Here is a 21,716-nt window from a genome sequence, read left to right as displayed (position 1 = left end):
GCCTGGACTCTTCCTGCCCCCACATCTTTGCTGCCCCTAGGGGGCCCCTTCAGTGTCCCTTCCTTTTGCTTGTACAGCCCCCTTTATGAGGCCCATTGCCTCTGAATGTCCAGAGTCCTCTGGGCTTCCCCTTTCTCTTCACACCATCCTGTGCATCCTTACGCTGGCTCTTCCTGTCCCTCGCCTCCTGGGTTCTTGTTTCCCTCCTGACTCCTTTCCCCCACCCGCTGGCATGGACTCGGTGTCCTTCCCTGACTCATGCCTTGATGGACCTGTGTTTGTAGAGAAGAGAAAGAGCGCTGGATCCGGGCCAAGTATGAGCAGAAACTCTTCCTGGCTCCGCTGCCGAGCTCAGATGTGCCCCTGGGGCAGCAGCTGCTCCGGGCGGTGGTGGAAGATGACCTGCGGCTGCTGGTGATGCTGCTGGCCCATGGGTCCAAAGAGGAGGTGAATGAGACGTATGGGGACGGTGATGGGCGGACAGCTTTGCACCTGTCCAGCGCCATGGCCAATGTGGTCTTCACGCAGCTGCTCATCTGGGTAAGTTGGGGTGCCTCTTGACTGCCCTGGCCTTCCCCTTCTCACCCCAAACTTCAAAAGCTACCTCTCCTCCTCCAGAACTGAGGCCTTTTTTCCATGTCATGCCAACTGTGAACATGTGCTTTCTCCTGCAGTACGGGGTGGATGTGAGGAGCCGGGACGCCCGAGGCCTGACCCCACTGGCCTACGCCCGCCGGGCCGGCAGCCAGGAGTGTGCAGACATCTTGATCCAGCATGGCTGTCCTGGGGAGGGCTGTGGCCTAGCACCCACCCCTAACCGAGAGCCTGCCAATGGCACTAACCCCTCTGCTGAGCTGCACCGCAGCCCAAGCCTCCTATGAGGCCGAGGAGGAGGGCAGAGGGACCAGAATGACTCCATGATCTAGGGACCCTCCTACCACAGGCCCTGGGAAAACAGACACAGATGGAGAAGCAGGGACACGCAAAAGGAAGAAGGAGAGGAAATGTGGGAGGAGTGGCGAAAGGATCAATGAGAGGTCTGGGATCCGGCTGCAGCAGAGGGAGCGTGCTGTTCAGCCCTCTGCCCTACGGTGCCATTGAGAAAGGACAGGACCCTTTGGAGGTGCCTGTGAGGAGAGGGGGGCAGGACCTCTCCCTCCTCCAGACCCCTGCCTCCTGGTGCCAGCCCCCACAAGCCTTTATCCTACAGTAGGGAAGGACAGGGCACAGGATGGGGGGTGCTGGATGAAAGAGGAAAGGGGGCAATCTGTGAGTCCCATGTAAAATTTGTACATTGGAGTATTTATGTTTGTGTACATATTTGGTGTGTGTGTATGATGAGCTAATAAACCAGACTGTGTGTGGCCTTGTTTCCCCTTTTATATCTCTGTGCCTCTGCGCTTCTGAGAATACCCTTCATCTCTGCCTTCTGGCATCCGCTGTCTGTGTTCGCAGATCCTCTCCCCTCTCACTGAGCGTAGGCCCTGGGCTGCCCTCAGCCTCCTACTCCTTGGCAGGGGTGGGGTTGAGTTTGTCAGCACTGGGGCACAGAGAACCTGAACCTGATGAAAGAACACCTGTTTCTTATGGGTGCCTCCTTCCCAGCTCAGAAAGCTTTCCAATGGCCTCTGTAGTAACCTCATACCACATCCCGCACTGGCCAAAGTGTGCCCAAAGAGAGTGAGCCTGTGTGACCAGGCGTGCAGGGAGATACCAGAGGTGGTACCCAGGAGAAGAACTTGGAGGATGCCACAGGGTGACTAGGGCAGCTGCGTGGTAATATGAATTGCTCCTATCGAGGTTTTGTGGTGAGAAAGGGGAGAGGCAGGTCAATGGTGACAAAAGGCCACCTTGACTCCCACTAGCAGCTTGCCAAGCCAAGCCTGGGGGCAGAACTCAGCCAGATGGCCCACTCTTCCTTCCAGCTGCATCCCTTCAAAAGAAAACCTGGAGAAACCCTTCCCTTTACTGGTCCTCGAAGGATGAGAGCTTGCTAAGTTTGGCTCCTGGCTCAGGAACCTGTGGCGCCCCATACCTAGAACCACTTTGCTGGTGTCTGTGTTTTCTGAAACGCTTTGGGTAGGTGGCTGTGTAGTGGGCTGTGCTCTGCATGGGCACCACCTATGTGTAGGCAAATAACCAAGTAACACTATTGAGAGAGGAAACCAGAGTTTTATTTCTTTGTCCACATCCCCTTTTGCAAGGCTGTTAAGAGCCTTACACATAGCTCAGGGTAGAATAGAGACAGGGCCACGGGTAGGTGCAGGACTGAGTTCTTGGGCTCAGGAAAGGATGGCAAGTCCTCTTCAGAGGACTTTAGGGAGCTAAAGGCAAGTTGCTTGGGCTGGCTGGGTACTGCTGGGGACAGTTGAGTAGGCCTCAGGGAAAGCCAGAAGAAAAGGGAAAAGGCAGGCCAGACCAGGCCTTGATGGTGGCTGGTCCTCTTCAGCCTTTCTGCCCAGTGCTCACTAGCCTCCCCCAACCCCATGGGGACATGGAGCCACAGGGTCTCTGCTTCAGCCTTGCTGAAGAGGCAGCAGCTCCTGCCATCATCCATCTTTGCCTAGCTGGCCGAGTGGAAGGGATCAGAGGATCTTGCCATGATACAGAACAGGCTGAGAAAAGGGCAGGTCTGGACTCTACATGTAGCTGAAATCTTAAGCTCTGCTGAAAACTAGCCAAGGAATGGAGACAAGCTGCCTAGGTCTGTGTATCCTCACAGGAAAGCTGTGACACTGATCCATTAGTGACCAATCACAAATTGCCAAGGAACATGGATCTTGGTCTCAGGCATTCAACACCTATTTGAGTCAAGAGGGCATAGACTAGTTTGCCACTTAGGGGATGAGGAATTGCAAAAGGAATGGGCCCTGTAGCGAGAGGCTGGCCAGTTATTTGACTAAAGCTATCTTACCTTTCCTCCCTGGCCTTAAAACTAGTTTCCTGGCCTCATTCATAACCTGTTTATTTCTCTTCTCAATGACTCCGTTCTAGCTCTGACTAGCTCCTCTCCCTAATAACACAGGTCAAGTTTCTTCCCAAGAAGCCAGTTACCGTGATACCAGCCCTCAGTGGGTTTCTATAACGATCCTTTGTCCTCAGTGTATCTGTAGCCCCGATCCTGGGGTTTACTTTGTCCACTAATGGTTCCTGGCTTCCTAACAGTTCTAATCCAAAAGCCCCTAACTCCTAGCTCCAGCACACACTTTTCTAGAACCATCATACACTCACTCCTGTCCTGTTCACCTGGCAGTGGCCTTTCACCCACTTTTTTGTTGCTCAACACGAGAGGCTGTCATATCCTACATTTCACAAATGGTGCAGTGAAGAGAACAGTCAATGCTGTGACAGCTGAAGCCCAAATGCGGCCTGCCTGCCCTTATGTCCGAACTACCAGATGGTGTCAGAGTTGAACAGAGCCATTGCCCTTTGAGAGAAAGCACTTTCTCCTTGAGCCCCACATTGTCCCCCAGTCACTGACAAGATGGTGAGCTCTACGTGTTTAGACAGCCTGGATATAACCCAGCTAAACTAGGATCATGTTTGTGTTTCCTCTGCCTTCAGAGCGAATATGAGTGAGTCTCACCCTAAGTGAGACACCTCCCCAAAAGAGCAGAGAGAAGAGGCTTGCCCGTTTCATAGGGAAAGGGAACCCAAGTGGCCCAGTGGAAGCAGGAGGTATAGAAGTGGCTGGCCGTGCTGGGAGGGAAGCCCAGGAGTGGAAAAGTGCTGAAGAATTTCCACAGAGACTAGTGACAGTCCCACTTCATGTCTTGGCATATCCTTGTACTAAACAGAGGCCCAAGCCAAAGCAGTAGGGTGAGACAAACTCTGGCTGAGGATGGAGAAAACAGAATTTTTCCAGCCAGTCCCCCTTTGGGGTGTAGACAGACAGACAGAGACAGCTCCATATATACAAACTTTACAGAAAATAAATAAGTTGCTGCAAGCCTCCTGGCTGGTGGTGCCCTGGACTCCTCCACTCGGTCAAGGAACTGTCCAGGACCTTAACCGAGGAACCCTTCAAGCCCTCCTCACCCCAGGAGTCTGCCTCAGTCCCTGCAGCTCCTCAGGGATTAGAACCTGAACCCCTGAAGTCCCTTGTCCTGAAGGTCTCTCGAGTGGGCTCAGGGCTGAGCGCCCACATCTCCAGGCTGGGGAGCAGCCTGAATCCACAGAACCCAGGCAGCATCAGGGAAGCCCGGGGTAGGGGGTAGATCCTCCAGTCTTTGGGAGCACAGTCAGGGTCGGGCCCCCTGCTCCATTTGTTGGTGCTGGCTGCGCACAGCAAACCTATTGACATGCACAGGGATGGGCACGACGATCTTGGGGTTTCTTACAGGCTCCCCAGAACGGCTGCTCACATTGCCGGCTTTGATGCGCTTCCACTTGGCCCGGCGATTCTGAAACCAGATCTTGACCTGCACCTCACTGAGCTTGAGGGCGTGGGCGATCTGGGAGCGCTCTGTCAAGCTCAGGTATTTCTTGCAATGAAATTCCTTCTCCAACTCCAAAAGCTGCTCACTGGTAAAGGCTGTGCGGCGCCTTCGGCTTTTCCCCCCAGGAGCTGTGACCCCTGTGGCCACTGGTGCCCCTTCCTCAGCTCCAGTCCCCAGGTTTCCCTTTAGCTTCGGTTTAGGTCCCAGAAGAGCCCCTGGCCCCCCTGCAGAACTGTCCAGGAAACTGTCGTCCTCGCTGTCACCGCCCGAGCCCTCTTCCTCCTGTTCGCTGCCCGCTGGGTCTCCTGCTGGGGCCTCCAGCTTCTCCTCATCTGAGCTGTACACCTTCCCCTCTGCTGTGGGGAGCGAGAAACCAGTGGATGGGGAGGGAGGAGGTGAGGAAAAGACAGTTTGGAGGAGGCACGTGGAGCCATGGCCAGGAACAGGGAGCAATGGCAGGAAACGGTGCAAGGAGAGGACGAGGTGGGCAGGAGAGAAGACAGGATGGCACGTCCAGGTGGGGAGCGAGAGGAGGGAGGTTCAAGGGAAGACAAAGAATGGGAAGAAAGGTTTTTAACCAGCACAGATTTCACCACGGAAAAGTGGGGAGGCAATTCGTGTGGACAATGACCCCTCAGCTTTTCCACCACCCCAACTCATTCTTCCTACCCCCAACCACCTCCCAGTCTCCTCCACTGCCAGGGACCAGCACTGCCCTGGTGTCCCACACTGCAAACCCACCCCAGAATGAAGCAGTGCGGGAGATGGCTTGGGTGCTTCCAGAACCACTGCAGGGAGGGGTGGTGCTCTGGAACGGGGAAGGCCAGGGCTACTGGCCTTCGTTGTCCTCCCCAGAACCCTAACCTGGCCCCACCAGCAAGAGCTGCCTCCTGACTTCTGCGTCATCTTCTCCCTTCCCACCCCTCAGCCTCCTGCCTCACTAGACCTAGCTCACAGACTCTCCAGATGGAACCTTCAGGGTCATCCAGTCCCACACCTCGTCTGGGTTCAAGAAACAATAAGGACCTGGGAGTTGGGGCTTCCATTTCCTACCTCTTTGTGGCCAAACTCTCTCCGAATTACTCTGGGATTTGATTTGGACCTATCCTCTCCCACCTCCCACCTCTCCTAGCCACTGCAACCTGAGCAGGGCAGACAGTGGCTTCTGCTCAGGTCTAGACTCCTGAGACAGCCTGAGTCAGCTGGGAGGACTGCAGGGAGGGCGGAGAGGAAGGGGAAGAGCAGAAGTGCAACAGGGAGGGTACAGAGGAGATGCTAAGGTAGAAATTTCCTTCATTTAATAGGTAACTGATTATTCATAATCTCCAGCATATAAAATTTTCAATCCACACATAGTTGCTAAAATTTAATTCAACCATTGGTTTTATTCTTATCCACTGATGTGTTTGTCAGGAATGCAAATAATGCATTAGATAACATTTTCAGTGTTGGAGTTTTACAAACTCCCTTATTTTGTGCCCAAAGTCCAAAGACAACTGATAGGGAAGAACCAGAGTGCTCGGTCACCTGTGAAGCGGGAGGCCGAGGGATGAGTGGGAAGTCTGAGCGTCCCACATATCACTGGCGCTCTCTAAGCAGCTGAGAACCCAACTCAAAGGGAGCACAAGTCAGGGCAGTGAAGAGCTTTGTAGGAGAAGGGGTACAGATAGACCCCCTGCCCCCCGTCTCTCAGCCAACTCTCCCACCTCGACTTGCAATCGCCTGTCCCCTCACTGCTCCACACCTGCTCCTTCTCCCCAGGAACCCTGGGCATGTTTGCCTAGAGGCCAGGACTCCGGGGGCCTGTCCCCATCATTCCTCCATCCCTATCAGCTTCCTCACCCTCCCTCTCTCCTCTGCTTCCTTCCTTCTACTGCTCACCCTAGCCGAGCTGTCTCACCACAGTGCTCCCATCCATGGCTTCCTTCCCTGAAGCAGCTTGCCCTCCGTCCATGGGCACCGTCTGCAGGAAGCACTGTCCAGCGGCGATGCGCTTCCGTTTCACAGACTCACCTCATCATCTCAGACTTTCTCCCTTTGCTCGTCCCTGGCCACATCCATTTTGTTTTTTGTAAGATTCACAGCCAGGTTCCCCCACTCCTCTCTGCGAGCTCTTCCCCAGCTGTTTTCCATAGTCTTGGACTTCACATGCCCCAAACAGAACCCTGGCCTGTCCCCCTCCTGCTCATCTTCCTCTTTACCATTTTCTAATCTGCCTTGGTTGGTGGGACTCCATCATCCCTGTCATCAATCTTGACACCACTCTTCACTCCTCTCTCTTACAGTCCATGTGCAAACCACATACAAACACGCCCCTCAAATATGCCCAGAACAGGACTCCTCCATGCCTCCTCTACTCCAAGTCGCCTCATCTCTGACCTGGCTCATTGGCCTCTCCACCTAGCTTCCTTGGCTCCTTGTCCCCCTGCCATCACTGTCCTTTGCTCCATTGGAATACTATCCTCTTCGCTTGTACTGGCTTGTACCCTGCCTCCTTCAGGTCTTTCCTGCATCATGGAGACCTTCCTTGATTATTCTCTTAGAATTCAGATCCCAACACTCCCTACCTTTTTTCTCAGATTTTTTGTTACAATACATCAACTTTATTTTAAAATCTAGCACCAGGTGTGGTGGCACACACCTTAATCTCAACTACTTGGGAGGTAGAGATTGGGAAGACTGAGATTCCAGGGCAGCCCAGGCAAAAAGGTAGCAACATCTAATCTCAACCAATAAGCTGGGTATGGTGGTGCATACCTCTAATCCCAGCTGTTTGGGAGGCCACAGCTAGGAGGACCTGAGACCAGCCTCAGGCAAAAATGTGAGATCTTATCTGAAAAACAGGTAAAACAGAAAAGGGTGGGGACATGGCTCAAGTGGTAGAGCATTGCCTAGCCATCACAAGGCCCTGAGGTCAAACTCCAGGACTGCCGAGAATAAAATTTTTAATGATAATAAAAAATGAAAATTTCCTATTAGAACATAAGCTCCATGAAGACAGGGATTTTGGTTATATTTTATTTGCTGTTGTATCTTCAGCATCTTAAAAATGACCTGCACAGAGGAGATATTCAGTCAATATTTGTCAATTAAATACAAGAAACTACTTCCAGCACTGGTATGTGTGCTCTCAGCCTCTCCCTCTTCCTCTTTCCATATCCAGCAACTTCCTCTCTCAAGTCTGCTGCGATCTCTCCCCCCACCCCGCCAGCTCCAGGACCCACAAAACCCCCCAGGAATACTATCCTACCCACATCCAGCATGCCTGGAACTCACACATGCATGGAGGACACTTGTAGGATTTAGAAACCTATAACATGTTAAAAGAAAGGAAGGGCAGGGCCTGAGGACATGGCTCAGGTGGTATTGTGCCCACCTAAGCAAGCACAGGCCCAGAGTTCAAACCCCAGTGTGAAAGAAGAAAGAAAGATCCCAACATCATCACTAAATTCTCTGCCTTTAATTTGTAAAACATACTTTGTAATAAATAATAACAGAATGAATAACAAAAACTCATAAAAACTCAGCCCAACAGTACAATATTTTAAACAGTGCTAAAAAGGCAGAAAGTAGATTTCAGGTCTTGAAGGATGAAGCCATTTAGTACAGCCCCAAGCACAGGGTGGGGGCCGTCCAATAAATCTAAATTGATGATGATTGAGATGAGTCTCTCAGCTCCTCTACCTGGCAGAGCCCTCCCGAGGTCACCTCATCCATCCCTCTGTCTTCAGACAGATCATAAAATCCAGCCCCCACAAGCAGGCCACCTTCCGTGCTGCTTTGCAAGCCATACAAGGAGCAGAGGTTCATGCCCTCTCTTGGTTTCTTGATTCCCGTGGGATGTTGAACGGCAGGGGCAAGAGTTTTCTCTCTGAGCCTTTATGATTGTGACATTGAGGACTCTGATAAGCAACTCACAGAGTGGGATGGGGGTGGGGCACTGGAAGCAGCTGAGAGACCAAAGCACAGCCACAGGCCTCACAGGACAGCATCTGGGACAATGAGTGAGACTAGCAAGATGGGAGAGAAAAGGAAAGGCCGAGGCAGGCAGAAAGAGGGCTGAAGCCAGAGAGGAGTGGGGTTGAAGAGCGGAGAATTAAATGATGAGCCAGACAAAGGGCTGAAGGTCTCAAGGAGGAAAGGAGAAAACAGAGGAAAATTCAGGGGGAGAAAGCAAGGGGTGTGTTTAAAAATACCTCTGCCCTTTCCCTTAGAAAACTGATGCATTTGGAACAAAGGCATTTTGGTCCTGCTGTTGCTTTTTACTCCACCAGCAGAGGGCGCGCTGCAGAACCCACAGCAACGAGGAATGAGAAACTGCAGAGAGGCCCTGTGGTTCCTCCTGACTTTCCTAAGAAAGAAATGCAAGCCCTTTTCTTCTATGTGATTTATAATGAATACTAATGGTAAAAGAGTAAAAAAATTAAACTTAAAAATACTGTTATTGACTAAAAACCTAATATAAGCCGCAAACATTTATGAAAAAATTTTTATTTGCAAAATTTGATTTAGAGCAATTGGGCTTAGAAAATAGAATAGCCACAAAGCATCTGCAAATGGAGATTTGCTTATCAACTGATAAGAACAAAAAACTTGATCAGCAAAGCAAAACTTCATTGAAAATTTTCCATTGGATGTAATGATTCTGATAAAAAATACCTTAAGCAAAATGAAATTTTTAAACTGAATGGTATGCCAGGTACCAAGGAGAACATACCAGTTCCCTGTGGGGAGGTCTGGAGACTGCTATCTTCCTAAGAACCAGAATCACAAGGTTTGAACTACGATTCCTTGTAGAGTCCATGCCAGGAGCCCTAACCCCACTCCAGAGAGCAGCACTCAGGATGCACCTCCAGAGGCTGCTCCCCAGAGAAAGGGCAGAGAAGCCCCATGGCAGTAAAGGTCTGGCCATCCTGGGAAGGAGATCAAGGGCCACAGATTCCATGGAAGGTTTTCCCCAGAAGAAAGAACATACAGGGCTGGGTATGCCAGCACACGACTATGACCCCAGCACTCAGGAGGCTGAGGCAGAGGGTTTGGAAGAATATACAGCCCCAGACTGGCACCATGGAGAAGTGGAGTCCTGTAGCTGGAGGTAAAAGGCACCAAGGGGTGGCAGGCCAGTTTAGACTCCAAAACCTGCACTGTCTTCTTTCACTCAAAAGTCACTCGTCCTTGTTGGTGGTAGAAGTCCCTCAGTTCTGTCCCTCTACTTCAAAACAACCTCCCTAACATTTCCCCACTTCATCCACAGGACAAGGAGCCTCCCCCTGGTCCTCCCAGGCCAGCTGACCCTCTCCAGGCATAATTCCAATTTGGGTGGCATCAAAAGATGGGGAAAAACGCAGGTCTTCTTCCAAAAGAGATGTCACGGCCATGGATGCCTCTTGCCATCATCATGGCACAGCTCTTGTCCTGCTCCTTTGCAGGACAGGACATTCTCCCATCAGTCGTGACCACCAGTTCACTCTGAGTTTGTTCTTGGCTCAGCCCCAGGAGTTTCATGATGCTACTAGGCTACCCTCCCTCCCATAAGGTGAGGTGCACTAAGGTTGCCTTATTTTACTTTCTCTCTCCACACCTCCCAGGACTCAAGCAGTCATTACTCCTTGTAAGCAGGACTTTCTCTCCATCACTGACATCCAGATCCCCATTCAGCTTCATGACCAGTTCAGGGAAGCTCCTACCATCCCAAGCTCAGGGCTCGGAGCTCACAGCACACTAACACTACCATTGCCAAGGGCACCCTTGCGAGACCTTGAACATTTTTTTTTTCTTTTTGGCTATACTGGGGTTTGAACTCAGGGACTCACACTTGCTAGGCTCAGGCTCTCGAATGCTTGAGCCACTCTGCCAGCCCTTTTTGTGGTGGGTATTTTCAAGATAGGGTCTCGAGAGCCATTTGCCAGGGCTGGTTTCGAATCTCGCGATCCTCCTGATCGCTTCTTCCCAAGTGGCTAGGATTATAGGGGTGAGCCTCTGACACTTGGCAGCCTTGAACTTTCCAAAACATATTGCACATTTGTTTTCTTATTTTACCTTCAAGCCACTCACTGAAGTACAGCAGGTCCAAGGCTATCATTAGTAGTGATAGGAGAGTTTCTAACCTTGTTTTCAGGAAAAGAAAATGGAATTTCACAAAGATGAAATGATTTTCCTAAGTCACACAGCTAGGGACATTGCACCATGTCTGGAATCTTGGGTCTCTTACTCTCCAGCTAATCTCCTTCCTTCTTTTCTAGCAAAATATCTTCTTGTCCCCTCCCACTAGCAGTAACAGCACTTGCCTGGGTAAATAACCTTGTTATCGAATCCATGTAGACCCCATCCCTTTTACCTGTCACCGCAGACCAGCCTAGTCACTGCAATCCTCCCTTGGAGGATTCAGAGAAGATTCCAGAATTGCCCTAGAAGAGGCCTCACTCACCAAGCTCCACATGCCATTAGCATTTCCAAGACAAAATCCCAGCCAGATCTTTCTCCCCCTTTTTCCTGCCCTTCCTGGTGTCTTTGATGTCATCTTATCAGTCAGTGTTCCTTTTATTTGAAAACATATGCACTAACTAAAAAAATAAGGCTGGGTGTGAGGGTATACACCCGTAATTCCAGCACTGGGGAGGCCAAGACAGGAGGATAGAGAGTTCAAGGTAAGCCTGGGCTACATAGTAAGGTCCTAGCCAGGCTGGGCTATATAGCAAGATCTTGTCTCAAAGAAAAAAAGGAAGGGAGGGAAGGAAGGAAGAAGAAAGGAAGGGAGGAAGAGAAGAAAAACTGCCAAACTCTGGAAACAGTTTCATTTTAATATCAATTTTCTTTAGCTTCTAGTTTACCACTTTCTCCCTCATCCATCAGTAGAGCTTCCTTATGTAGGAATCAGAGCAAAACCAGCCAGCCTCCTTGACGGATAGTAATTTTTTGCTGTCTTTATCTCTCTCTGCCTTCATCACAGGTCACTTTTAGAGCCTCAGTCCTCTGACCACTCAGTGGGGAGCTAAACGCTTCCTGCCAGGATCTCTGCCTCATCCTGAAAGCTGCTGGAGGTCAGCTCTTGTCTTTCTGGGTGAGGCAGATGCCTGCTTTAAGCTATTTCTCCTGCCAGGGCCCCTTCCTCTGTCATTCAGTGGCAGCACCCACTTCCTTTAGGGGTGTTTCTCCCCTACAGCCCAGTACCCAGTGGGCCTGTTGTTCTTTGTCTGTAGTCCTGAGCACAGGTTGGCATGTGACCTGTACCTGACAATTATGTCATGTTGTCTCCATGCGGCCTCCCCTGCCTTTCACTAGATGAAGAAGCCGCCTTAGGAGAGGAGGTAGGACAGAGGGAGGAGCAAGACACAGACCTAACTACAGTACCTGACTTTCTGGAATTGCTCAGGTATTTTGCAGTTACGTGGATCAATAAATCCCTACTTTAGCTTAGAATCGAGCTATTGTCACCAGGAGCCAAAGGATCTGACCAAAGGCAATACTGTCACTAGAAGTAGCAATGACCACCTGACTTCAGCCACGAAAACCTCCGTGCCCCAGGCTCACAATACCTCCATTCAAATCAACTCTTCAGTTACCTGAAATCATTCAAAATAATACCACTAAAGTTCCACCAGTCTGAAATCCATCTGGGCTCTAAAAATCTCCTTAATCCGCCTGAATGAGAATTGGTTTAATTCATTGGCTTTGCTCCTAACCTCACACTGAGAGGGAATAGAATTTTTATTTATTTAATTAATTTATTTATCTTTGTGATACTGGGGTTTGAACTCAGAGCCTCATACATGCTAGGCAAGTGCTGTACCACTTGAGCCACTGCTTCAGTCCAGGAATAGGAAAATTTTGCAGGGGGACTGGAGTTTGAACTCAGGGCTTCAGCACTTATAAAGCAGGCATGGTACAGGAATAGGAATTTTGAAGAAAAAAGGAAAAAGGAGAGGCATTTTTTTAATGGAGAAGAAGGGTGAACAGGCCCAGGTGGGGCACAGCAGGGAGCCCAAGATCTACAAAGGACACCAAAATGTGGGACAAGAAGACCAAAAGGCAGGAGAAAAAGTCAAGGACAAATTGGAGGTCTACCTGTGTTAGACTGCTGGCCGTCCCTGAATCAACAGTTGGCCTCTGCACAAAGATCTCGTCGATCTGTAACTGTGGGGAGGGCACCCAGGCCCTGGTTTGACTGGAAGGACATGGAGACTGTGAAGGTTAGTGCTTCACCATGGACCTCAAAGAAAGAGCAGCACTGAGCTCTGTACCCGGCATTCTTTGCCCCTCTGCGCTCCACAACCTTGCCTTGTTAACATTCGGTGTAATAAGGCTGAATTCCAGTGTCACCTTACCATAACAGCTGTACCAGACAAAGCAGTAACAGAGAGGCCAGGAGTTGATTCCATGATAGCCTCTCTTCTCACTGCTTCCTTCTTCACCAGGTAACAGCCATCCCAAATGATCCCATCTTCGGCCTAGACAAAATCTGTTTCTGCTTTTCTCCAACATCTTTCTCACTTATTTCACACATGACAGACAACTGTGCACAGCCATCACTTGGTGCCACCCTCCTCAATCCCTGATTTCCCACCCAAAGACCCAGGCCTGATTTCACCCCAAGATGCACACAGTCTTCCTCATCCTCATCCTCTTCCTCCTCCTCCTCCTTTTTCTCCTCTTCCATGATCAACCCTGGGAAACAAAACATTCCCTACTAGGCCCTTTGCTCACGCCACCTTTAAAAATAAAGAAACAATTTATTAATAAAAGTATCCTTATAGATAAAAATGGAATTGTAAGCCAGGCATGGTGGCACATGCCTGTAATCCCAGGTACTTGGGAGGCTAAGGCAGGAAGACCATGAGTCCCAGGCCAGCCTGGGCTACACAGTGAGACCCCCATCTCAAAGAAAGTTTTTTTTTTTTCTAAAAATTTAAAAAACAAACTCAGGAGCATTAAAGTAAAACAGAATTGTACAGCTGGAAACAACCCTTGAGATCACCTAATTCCAACCTCCTAATCTTACTAAATGAGGAAGCAGATAGGGGTAATTTGGCCAAGACAGTTCAGTTCTTTTTTTTTTTTTTTTTTTGCCAGTACTGGGGTTGAACTCAGGACCTCATGCTTGAGTCACTCCTCCAGCCCCAAGATGGTCCAGTTACATTCTTGGAATGTCTGTTCATAATTCAAGGAATCCTAGTACACAGTGCTTTTGGCCTTTGCCCTCAGGATTCAGGACACCTCTGCATCACTTCTCTCTCCACTGCTCCCAAGACACAATTCCACCTTCTCCATGACTTGTGTTGTAATCCCATCCTCTCCTACTTCACAGTCAGGAAATCTGCTCCCCACCACACCAGGTCAGAAGTGCTTCTGTTTCTCTTACTCCTGTCTTTGCACAGTGCCTTCTGCTTATAACGCTAGTCTCTGTGGGTCCCCGCAGCCCCTGCTCCTAACACAGACACAGATGCTCCCTTCTTTACATGAGGGCCATTCCTCCCCGCTCCTCGGTGGCTGTGTAGACGCGGCTGCACAACTGCTTGCAGAAGAGCTGTCTCTTCCCACACCACCTGTGCAGGCCACTCTTCTGTCACAACAAATCCAAGCTCCGCCCTCCCCCCAATCTCATCAGTATCACCTCCAAATTACTCCAAACTGGTAACTCTCTCCGCCACCATCACATGTCCAGCGCAGACCTCTGGCCTCCCCTTTGCGGCTCAGAACCCAGGCTTCCTCTCGCCTTCAGATGCTCTTGCTTCTTTCCTGCCCGGCCTGGCATTTTCCTCATTCCCTTGAATCAAGTTCTCTCCTCCCACCAAAGTCTCCTTCTCATTCCCGCTGAGTCTTCCTTTATACATCTACTCCTTTCCATTTCTGAATTGCAAGTCAGTTGCATGGGAGATCCTTCTTCCTCACTCCCAAGGCAGAACCCTTGCCTGCTGCTTCCTACTGCAACGTTTGTCTCTGCCCAGCACTCAGTCACAGTGCCACTTGCCCCTATTCCCAGCTCAAACGGTTCCCTCATCATTTTAATTAGCGCCTCTCCCTTTATTCCCAGTACAGACTTCGCTGAGGATAAAATCACCGGTAGTATATACCCCCATATTTGCTGCAGAGACCCTCTCCAACAGCCTCACCGACCTTCACTATGGCACACAAGTCCCTGGCACTGCATTCCCACCCTCTTAATAAAACTGTCCTCTGGTTATTTCGATCTGTCTTTCCAACAGGGGTTCCTCATTCACTCTGTGCCGTGATTCCACTGGCATCAGATAATACCTACCAGCTCTTAGTTGTACAAAACACCTCTGCTCTTAGCTATATAATGTAACTGTGACACAGTTTTATATTTGGAGCCAGTTATAGTAAAACATAGACATCAAGTTTTTAAAACTGAACTTGTCTTATAATTGTATTACTTTATTAATTCATTAAATGACATCCCTTCAAAGATTGCAAACTCAAGCAAAAATATCTGTGATTTCTGTTAGTGACAAAAACTTCACATATTGCTAAGCTATGATGATTTTTGGCCTACATTCACAGTTAGAAGTAGTACTGAGCCAGGTGCTGGTGGCTCATGCCTGTAATCCTAGCTACTCAGGAGACAGGGATCAGGAGGATCACAGTTCGAAGCCAGCCTGGGCAAATAGTTCTTGAAATCCTATCTCAAAAAACCCTTCACAAAAAAGGGCTGGTGGAGTGGCTCAAGGTGAAGGCCCTGAGTTTAAACTCCAGTACAGCAAAAAGAAAAAAAAAAAAACCCTGAATTTTAGTTACTAAAAATAAAGACAAGGCTGGGGCATGGCTCAAGTGGTACAGCACCTGCCTAGCAAGCATGAGGCCCCGAGTTCAAACCCAGTACTGCCAAAAAAAGAAAAAGACAAAAAGAATAAAGACATAATTTCTCTCCCCTCCCCACCCCTGTACTTGATAGACCCACTGAGAAGAGGTTGGTGGAGTTCAGGTAAGAACCCTGCTATACACACTAAGGCCTAGGAATGAAAAGGAATATTAAAAATCCCCTCAACAAAAACTCTTGGTCCAGACCAGAAAATTGAAGCCTCAAGAATTAGGTGACAGTGAATGTCCAAAGTGTCTTGATTATACTAAGCACATAATAAGTTGAAAAAAAATTCTTTGGCAGTACTGGGGTTTGAACTCAGGGCCTCATGCTTACCTGAGCCACTCCGCCAGCCCACAGTAAGCCCCCAACAGACACACAGTAAAATGTTGTTGATAAAGCATGTGGCTAGCCAAAGTTACCTAGCTGAAGAGTGACAAAGCTGAGACTGAATCTGTGTGTCATAATGACTAAATAAATGTTCCTCCAATCCCAAGAGGCTAACACAACATTTGCGGTTCTATAAAAGTCAGCAGAGCAGTCACTCACACGGCACACCTTCCTCAATAATTCCAGGAAAACGCACTCTGGGTCTCCGTCATCTAAAATAAAATCTTCCCCTTGTTTACAGCAATAGAAGTCTCTGGTTTGCTGCCACACTAGCATTTCCTGTTTTCCTCTCACAAGTAAATATCGTATCTTGGATTGGATTAGGATAATGGGCAACTATTCAGAAATTAATTAGTGGTCATCTAAAATGTTCCCAGCTACAATCAGGATGCTTGGCTCAGAGCAATCAGCACTGGAGTGTCAGCACCTCGGAGACTCCGCGATCTTCTGCAGGATCACCGTTATTACTGCAATCTCTATTCAGAAATTAGCAAATCTATCTGCTCAGTCCTCTTAAATAATGTTCACTACGATGACATCTCTCAGGTTGGTTCCATCACATTTTCTGATCTTCTATATCACCCCCAACTACAAATGTTGTCACTTCTTCATCATGTCCAGTGTTGGCCTTCTCTCTACGTCAGTCTCTCCCTATGGTTTTATCATTCACCTAACAATCACACATGGAATATCTGTCATGCCTCACCTCCTAAGCTTTTGCATTCACGCAACCCAACCTCTTCTCTCGAAATAGATAGTGCTCTAGATGCTCTCAGTTGTATTTATTTACTTATATATATATTTTGCAGTGCTGGGTACGGAACTCAGAGCCTTGCTCTTGGCAAGCATTCTCCCACTTGAACCACATCCTCAGCCCTAGACACTCCCGATTAAAAGTCTTCTTCAGGATTTCTCCAAACAGACAGCTCTTTTCATTACCCTCCCAGCACCGAGCACCTCTTCGCTTGTCATCTCTGTGATGTGTATCTGCTCCAAATTTTGCACGGGACAAGCTAGTTCTCTTACTCTCCACTGGAGCTCACACGCACCTTCACATACGTGAGACCATCTCTGATCCACTTGGGTCAGAATCCTGTGTTTCCTGTCACTGAAAGCCTGCTGCTCTTTTCTCTCCATGATCCCTAATATGCCAAGGACTTATTCTCAACCTCCATCTTCCCCCAACTCTTTCACAGAACTGTGGGGTTTTTTTGTTTGTTTGTTTGTTTTGTTTAGTTTTATTTTGGTGGAAATGGGGTTTGAACTCAAGCCTTCACCCTTGCAAAGCAGGCACTCTACCACTTGAGCCATGCTTCCAATCCATTTGTTCTGATTATTTTCAAGAACTATATACTTGGGCTGGCCTCAAACTGCAGTCCTCCAGATCTCAGCCTCCCAAATAGCTAGTATTACAGGCATGAGTCACCAGTGCCCTGCTCATAGGACTGTTCTTACAACTCTCTAGATGTACCATGTTGGATGTGGTCACCACCAGTCACTAAGGCCACCTGAAACATGGCTAGCACAAAGTGAGATCTGTTGGGACTTAGAATACACACTGGATTTTGGAGACTTAGTACGAATAGAGAATATGAAATAGCACATTAAAGTGTTTATATGGAGATAGGTGGGTAGATACACAGATAATGGGTGGATGGGTGGGTAGGTAGACCACTGGGTGGGTGGGGAAAGACATGGATAAAGGGATAGATGAATTATTCTATCTGTGCTACTGTAGAAATTAACTTGATGAACTTTCTACCAAACAGCTTATCAAAAAGTGTTTATATGGATTATTGCTGAAATGGTAATATTTTGAACATACTTGGTTAAGTAAGATAAATTATTAACCTTAAATTTACCTGTTTCTTTTATCTTTTTAATGTGGCCAATAAAAACTCTTAAATTATGTATGTGGCTTCTGTAATATTTCTACTAACCACAGTACTACTTTGGGCTCTTTTGTTGATTCACACTTTTTTTGTGTGGTGTTGGGGATGAACCCAGGACCTTACCCAGACTACCAAGTGCTCTACCACTGAGCTACACCCCTAGCCCTATTGATTCATCTTTTAATCCTCCCTACTAGTTCAAAATTCTCTCTTCTTTATCACTCCTACTGAAAGGCTGTCCTCAGCTGGCCTCAGTGCTCCCCAGTGCTCTAACTCTAGAATTCTTCTCAGTCTGCCATTGTCGATACCTTTTCCCACCCCATCATTTCTAGACACAGTACAGAAATCTCATCTTCTATTACAGCATCTGCTCCTCCAATCAAATCATAAAAGTTCTGGGTTTTCCTCATCAGTTCTCCTACGGAGTGGTATCTGCCTTAACTCTTGGCCAATTAAACAGTTCCTGGTTCCTGCAGTTCCCAACCATTAAACTTTGTCACTCTCCAAACTGACCTGCCTTCACTGTAGGTTTATTTAAAGGGACTAGTCATTGTAAAACGTAAAACAAATGTAAAATAATAATAACTTCAGCCTACTATCACCCATTCCCGGTAAGAGGGAAATCCCTCCTCTGGCACTTTAAAGACTGCATTGTTTCCCCAAATATTCTGATGTGGAGGTTTCAGTCCCATTATTCACAGCAGAGAACTCTCACCTCTCCCAAATTCTCCAAAGTAATCCCAAACCAGAGCGTCCTTTTCCCACCATTTTCAGCATGGCCCTGTGCTGTCACTCCCCAAGTGGATGTCATGCCTGCCATTTCTGGAACTGCATTTTGTCTTCACAACCATCTCTGAGGAAACCTACACCTGGGAAGGTGGGTGAGTGGCTGGTGAGGGAGGGCTGGGAGAGCTGTAGGAAGGGTGAGGAGAGGCGCCTGTCACAGGCAAGCCCCCTCCCCACCCTATTACGCTCACACTATTCCTCTGAAGCCTGCCCTCCATACTTCTCTGTGACACCCACTGTGACCCCGCTATGTGTCTTCCTGGGCTGAGGGGTGACCTTTATCCCAGCAATTCTCAAAACCCTGCCCCTATTAGGTCTCCCTTATTATGCTCAGCAACAAAGCCCCTTGCCTGTACTTGAGATCAACACGCACCCTTTTTTGCTTCCAACCTTTCTTAGGTCAGGAAGATCTTTCCTTTATTACTCCATATAAATGCCAGCCTCCCATCCTCCCAGTATTGAAAACCCTTTAAAGAAAACTGCTGGTGTTGAAACTTTTCCCTGTTCTCCTGGTATTTTTTTTATTCATATATGCATACAATGTTTGTGTCATTTCTCCCCCCTTTCCCCTGGTATTTTTATGGTGCTCTCTTGCAGTCTTTCCAGGACAGAACTCTTATACACACACACACACACACACACACAAACAGTTCACTTTTCAATTAGCCCAGTGCAGGGTCCCCCTTCAGAAAAACAGCCTACCTCTTCCTTGTACTCTTTGGACGCTCCCAGGATAGCTCCTTCCTTGCTCCTTTCCTCTATTCTTCCCTTCCCAACATCTCTCTTCTGTTCCTTTCCTCTGCTTTTTCCTCTCTGTCAATATCTGGTTTGACAGCCAATATTCGATCTGTTCCAGAAATGAGCTGGGTTATACCTACAGTTCAAAATAAGAACTGAGGGCACCTGGAGGCTAGACAAGTTGTTTGTTCTCCCTTGGTTTGGGCACATTTCCCCTCAGTTCCCCTCCACCTGGGGTCATCTCTACCTAGGTGTGTCTGGCTCCGCCTCCAGTTCCTATAGCCTCCTCAGTCATCTCTTTGATGGCCTGCCCTGGTCACTTTTCTGCCTCACAGCCATCCTAATTTGAAAATGCCACTAATTCTTCCTCCTTAAGACCCTCCTGCTGGCTCCTTCCCCCCACCCTGCCCCCTTATCTTGCAGACTTTTTCTTCCATTTCCAGATCTGCTGTCTTTTGCCTAGGATCCTCCTTAAGAGACACTGCTCTGACTTCAGTCATGGGATCCTCCTAGTCCAACCAGGTACAAAACAGAAAACAACAGCTGAATGCCCAAAGCCCAAATGCCCAGAATTAAGAGGGAAAAGAAGAGGAAAAATGGGTTCCATGGCAGCCCTGGACATGTAGAAGGGTGATCAACCCCTTGAACAATTCCAGGGAGAGCCAAAACCTATCATCAGGAATTGCCTCTCCTGGCCCAGCAATCTCTGGTCCCCTCCTTGCCTCTGCCAGAGCCAGCCCTCCCCAGCCTTCCTTATGGGGTCATTTCCACCTGCTAAACTGGATGCAGTGAATGGTTGGTGGAGCAGAGAAGGATTCATCCCGGTGCTAAGAGGTTTAAGCTTCAGAACCTCTATACTTACATGTGGCCCCTGTTTTTCTTCAGTAGGGCCCACCAAACTGTACAAGCTTTGGATTCCAGCCTTTTTGGCTTTAGGGATTATAAGGAAGGCAAGAGGGCGCCAAGTGAGTTGCTTCTGCCTGCCTCTAGGAACAAATCCCTGGGAAGACGCAGGGCTCTTAGCTGAACCTTAGCCAGATCAGTAACTCTGGGCCCTGAGGCCACACCCAACTCAGCCATCCTTTAGGCTTTCTGGGCCTCCCAATCAGCACTGCTCCAGCCCCCTAGCTGGTTCTCAAAGCTTGCCTCTAAACCCGCCAGTTCCAGGAGTGACCTGTAGTACTAAGGAGAAGACACAGGCCCCCTTTGCTCTGCATCCACAGAGCCCAGGTCCCGCCATCTGAGCGTTGGCGGTCAACACAATCTCCTCCGAAGCCAGAACGGTCACCCTTACCGAGCGAGCTGCCTCAACATGCCCTCACCCTGGGGTCCTGCTAGTGTCCCCAGGAATCCCACCCTTGCAGCTTCCCTACTCCTGGTAGAGGAGAAAAACGAAGGAACTCTAAAAGCGAGACAGAGGCGAGGCTGGAGCTCTAGAACGCCGGGAGGAAAGGCTGTAATTTGGAAGGGTGTGCGGGGAAGCCTGGAGCTCTGGGGACAGAGCAGGGTGGTACGGGGACCTAGAGACGCGGTGTTTGGAACTGAACCGGAGTCAGTTCTGCAGAACCGGCGCGCGATCGGGATCCGGGGGCCTGGCACTCCGGGGCTCCAGGCCAAGTGGCGGGGTTCCGAGTAGGTTCCGGTCTAGGGCTTGCGGAGGAACGCCCTCCCGCCCGGCGCCCTGATCGGCCCGGCGGGGCCCCGGCACTTACCCGGCAGACTTGGGAAAGTCTCTGAGAAGTGCGCAGGCGGGGGCGGCGGGGGCTCCGCCACTTTCTCCCGGGCGGGCAGCAGCTCGTCGGCGTCCAGCCCGCCCTCGGCGCGTCGGCCGCCCGGCTCCGGGTTGCTTCGCGAGGCAGTGGCGGCGGCGGCCGCGGCGGCGAGCTCCGGGGACCCGTAGAAGGCGTCGGGCGGCTCCGCGAAGCTGGGCAGCGCGGTGGTCAGCGCCACCATGGAGGGCACCGCCTGGCCCAGCCCCGCGCAGAAGGTGTTGGTCAGGCGGCCCGCGAAGGAGGCCAGCGGGGCGAGGGGCGGGAGGCCGGCGGGCAGCGGCGCGGGGGCCAGCGCCTGCGGCAGCACGAGCGGCCGGTAGGGCATGAACATGGGGTAGCCGGTGTAGAGCAAGTGGCCGGAGCGTGGTGGCGGCGGCCCGATCAGGGAGTCGATGGAGAAGGCAGTGCCCGGGGCCCCGCCGCCGCCCCCGCCGCTGCCCCCGGGGGCGCCGCCGCCTCCGGCTCTCTGCATGGCGCCGGGAGCTGCGGCCACCCCGGGGCGTTCCCCTCCGGGCGCCGCCGTGCGCCCCGCGGCTCGGGCTCCCGCGCGGACACGCAGGGCTCGCTCTGGCTCCCGGGCCGAGGTGGCGGCGGGGCGCGGGCTCAGCGCAGTGAGGCTCCGGCGCCGCGCTCCCTCTCTCATAAGGAGGGAGGGGGCGGGCGGGCGGGCGGGCGGGCGGGCTGGGGGTGTCGCCCTCCGGACTCATCCATCTTCCTCAAATTACGCTTCACTTCCTCCCTCCGCCCGCCGCCGCCGTGCCCGGCTCCCGCTCCCTCCGCAGAGCCCGTTCCCAGCGGCCAGGCCGGCCGGCCCGGGACCCCGCCCGCCCCCCGCGGCCCAACCAACTATTATTAATGGAGATTGATGAGGCCGGACACGCCG

The 21,716-nt window shown here is 50.3% G+C and overlaps 2 protein-coding genes across 8 annotated transcripts in view; one reads left to right on the top strand and one right to left on the bottom strand.

Moving 5' to 3' along the window:
• Agap3 (ArfGAP with GTPase domain, ankyrin repeat and PH domain 3) overlaps positions 1 to 1,365 on the top strand; it is a 51,731-nt gene extending 50,366 nt beyond the window's left edge. For all 7 annotated transcript variants that reach the window (XM_020176368.2, XM_020176367.2, XM_020176366.2 and 4 more), the window contains 2 exons: positions 285 to 540; positions 675 to 1,365. In XM_020176368.2, coding sequence (XP_020031957.2) covers positions 285 to 540; positions 675 to 881 — 463 coding nt within the window. In that variant the 3' untranslated portion in view covers positions 882 to 1,365. The remainder of the gene's footprint in view (positions 1 to 284; positions 541 to 674) is intronic.
• Positions 1,366 to 2,174: 809 nt separating this feature from the next.
• Gbx1 (gastrulation brain homeobox 1) lies at positions 2,175 to 21,320 on the bottom strand. The gene is made up of 2 exons (XM_020176385.2): positions 20,774 to 21,320; positions 2,175 to 4,795 (listed from the first exon to the last, which is right to left on the bottom strand). Exons 1-2 carry the CDS (start codon positions 21,303 to 21,305, stop codon positions 4,242 to 4,244), a joined length of 1,086 nt encoding a protein of 361 aa, XP_020031974.2. The 5' UTR covers positions 21,306 to 21,320; the 3' UTR covers positions 2,175 to 4,241.
• Between the last annotated feature and the right edge of the window lie 396 nt (positions 21,321 to 21,716).

This window comes from Castor canadensis, chromosome 2, assembly GCF_047511655.1.
Source record: "Castor canadensis chromosome 2, mCasCan1.hap1v2, whole genome shotgun sequence".
Classification (NCBI taxonomy): domain Eukaryota; kingdom Metazoa; phylum Chordata; class Mammalia; order Rodentia; family Castoridae; genus Castor; species Castor canadensis.
The sequence above is the reverse complement of the archived record's forward strand: the minus strand, read 5'-3'. Positions and strand labels throughout refer to the sequence as shown.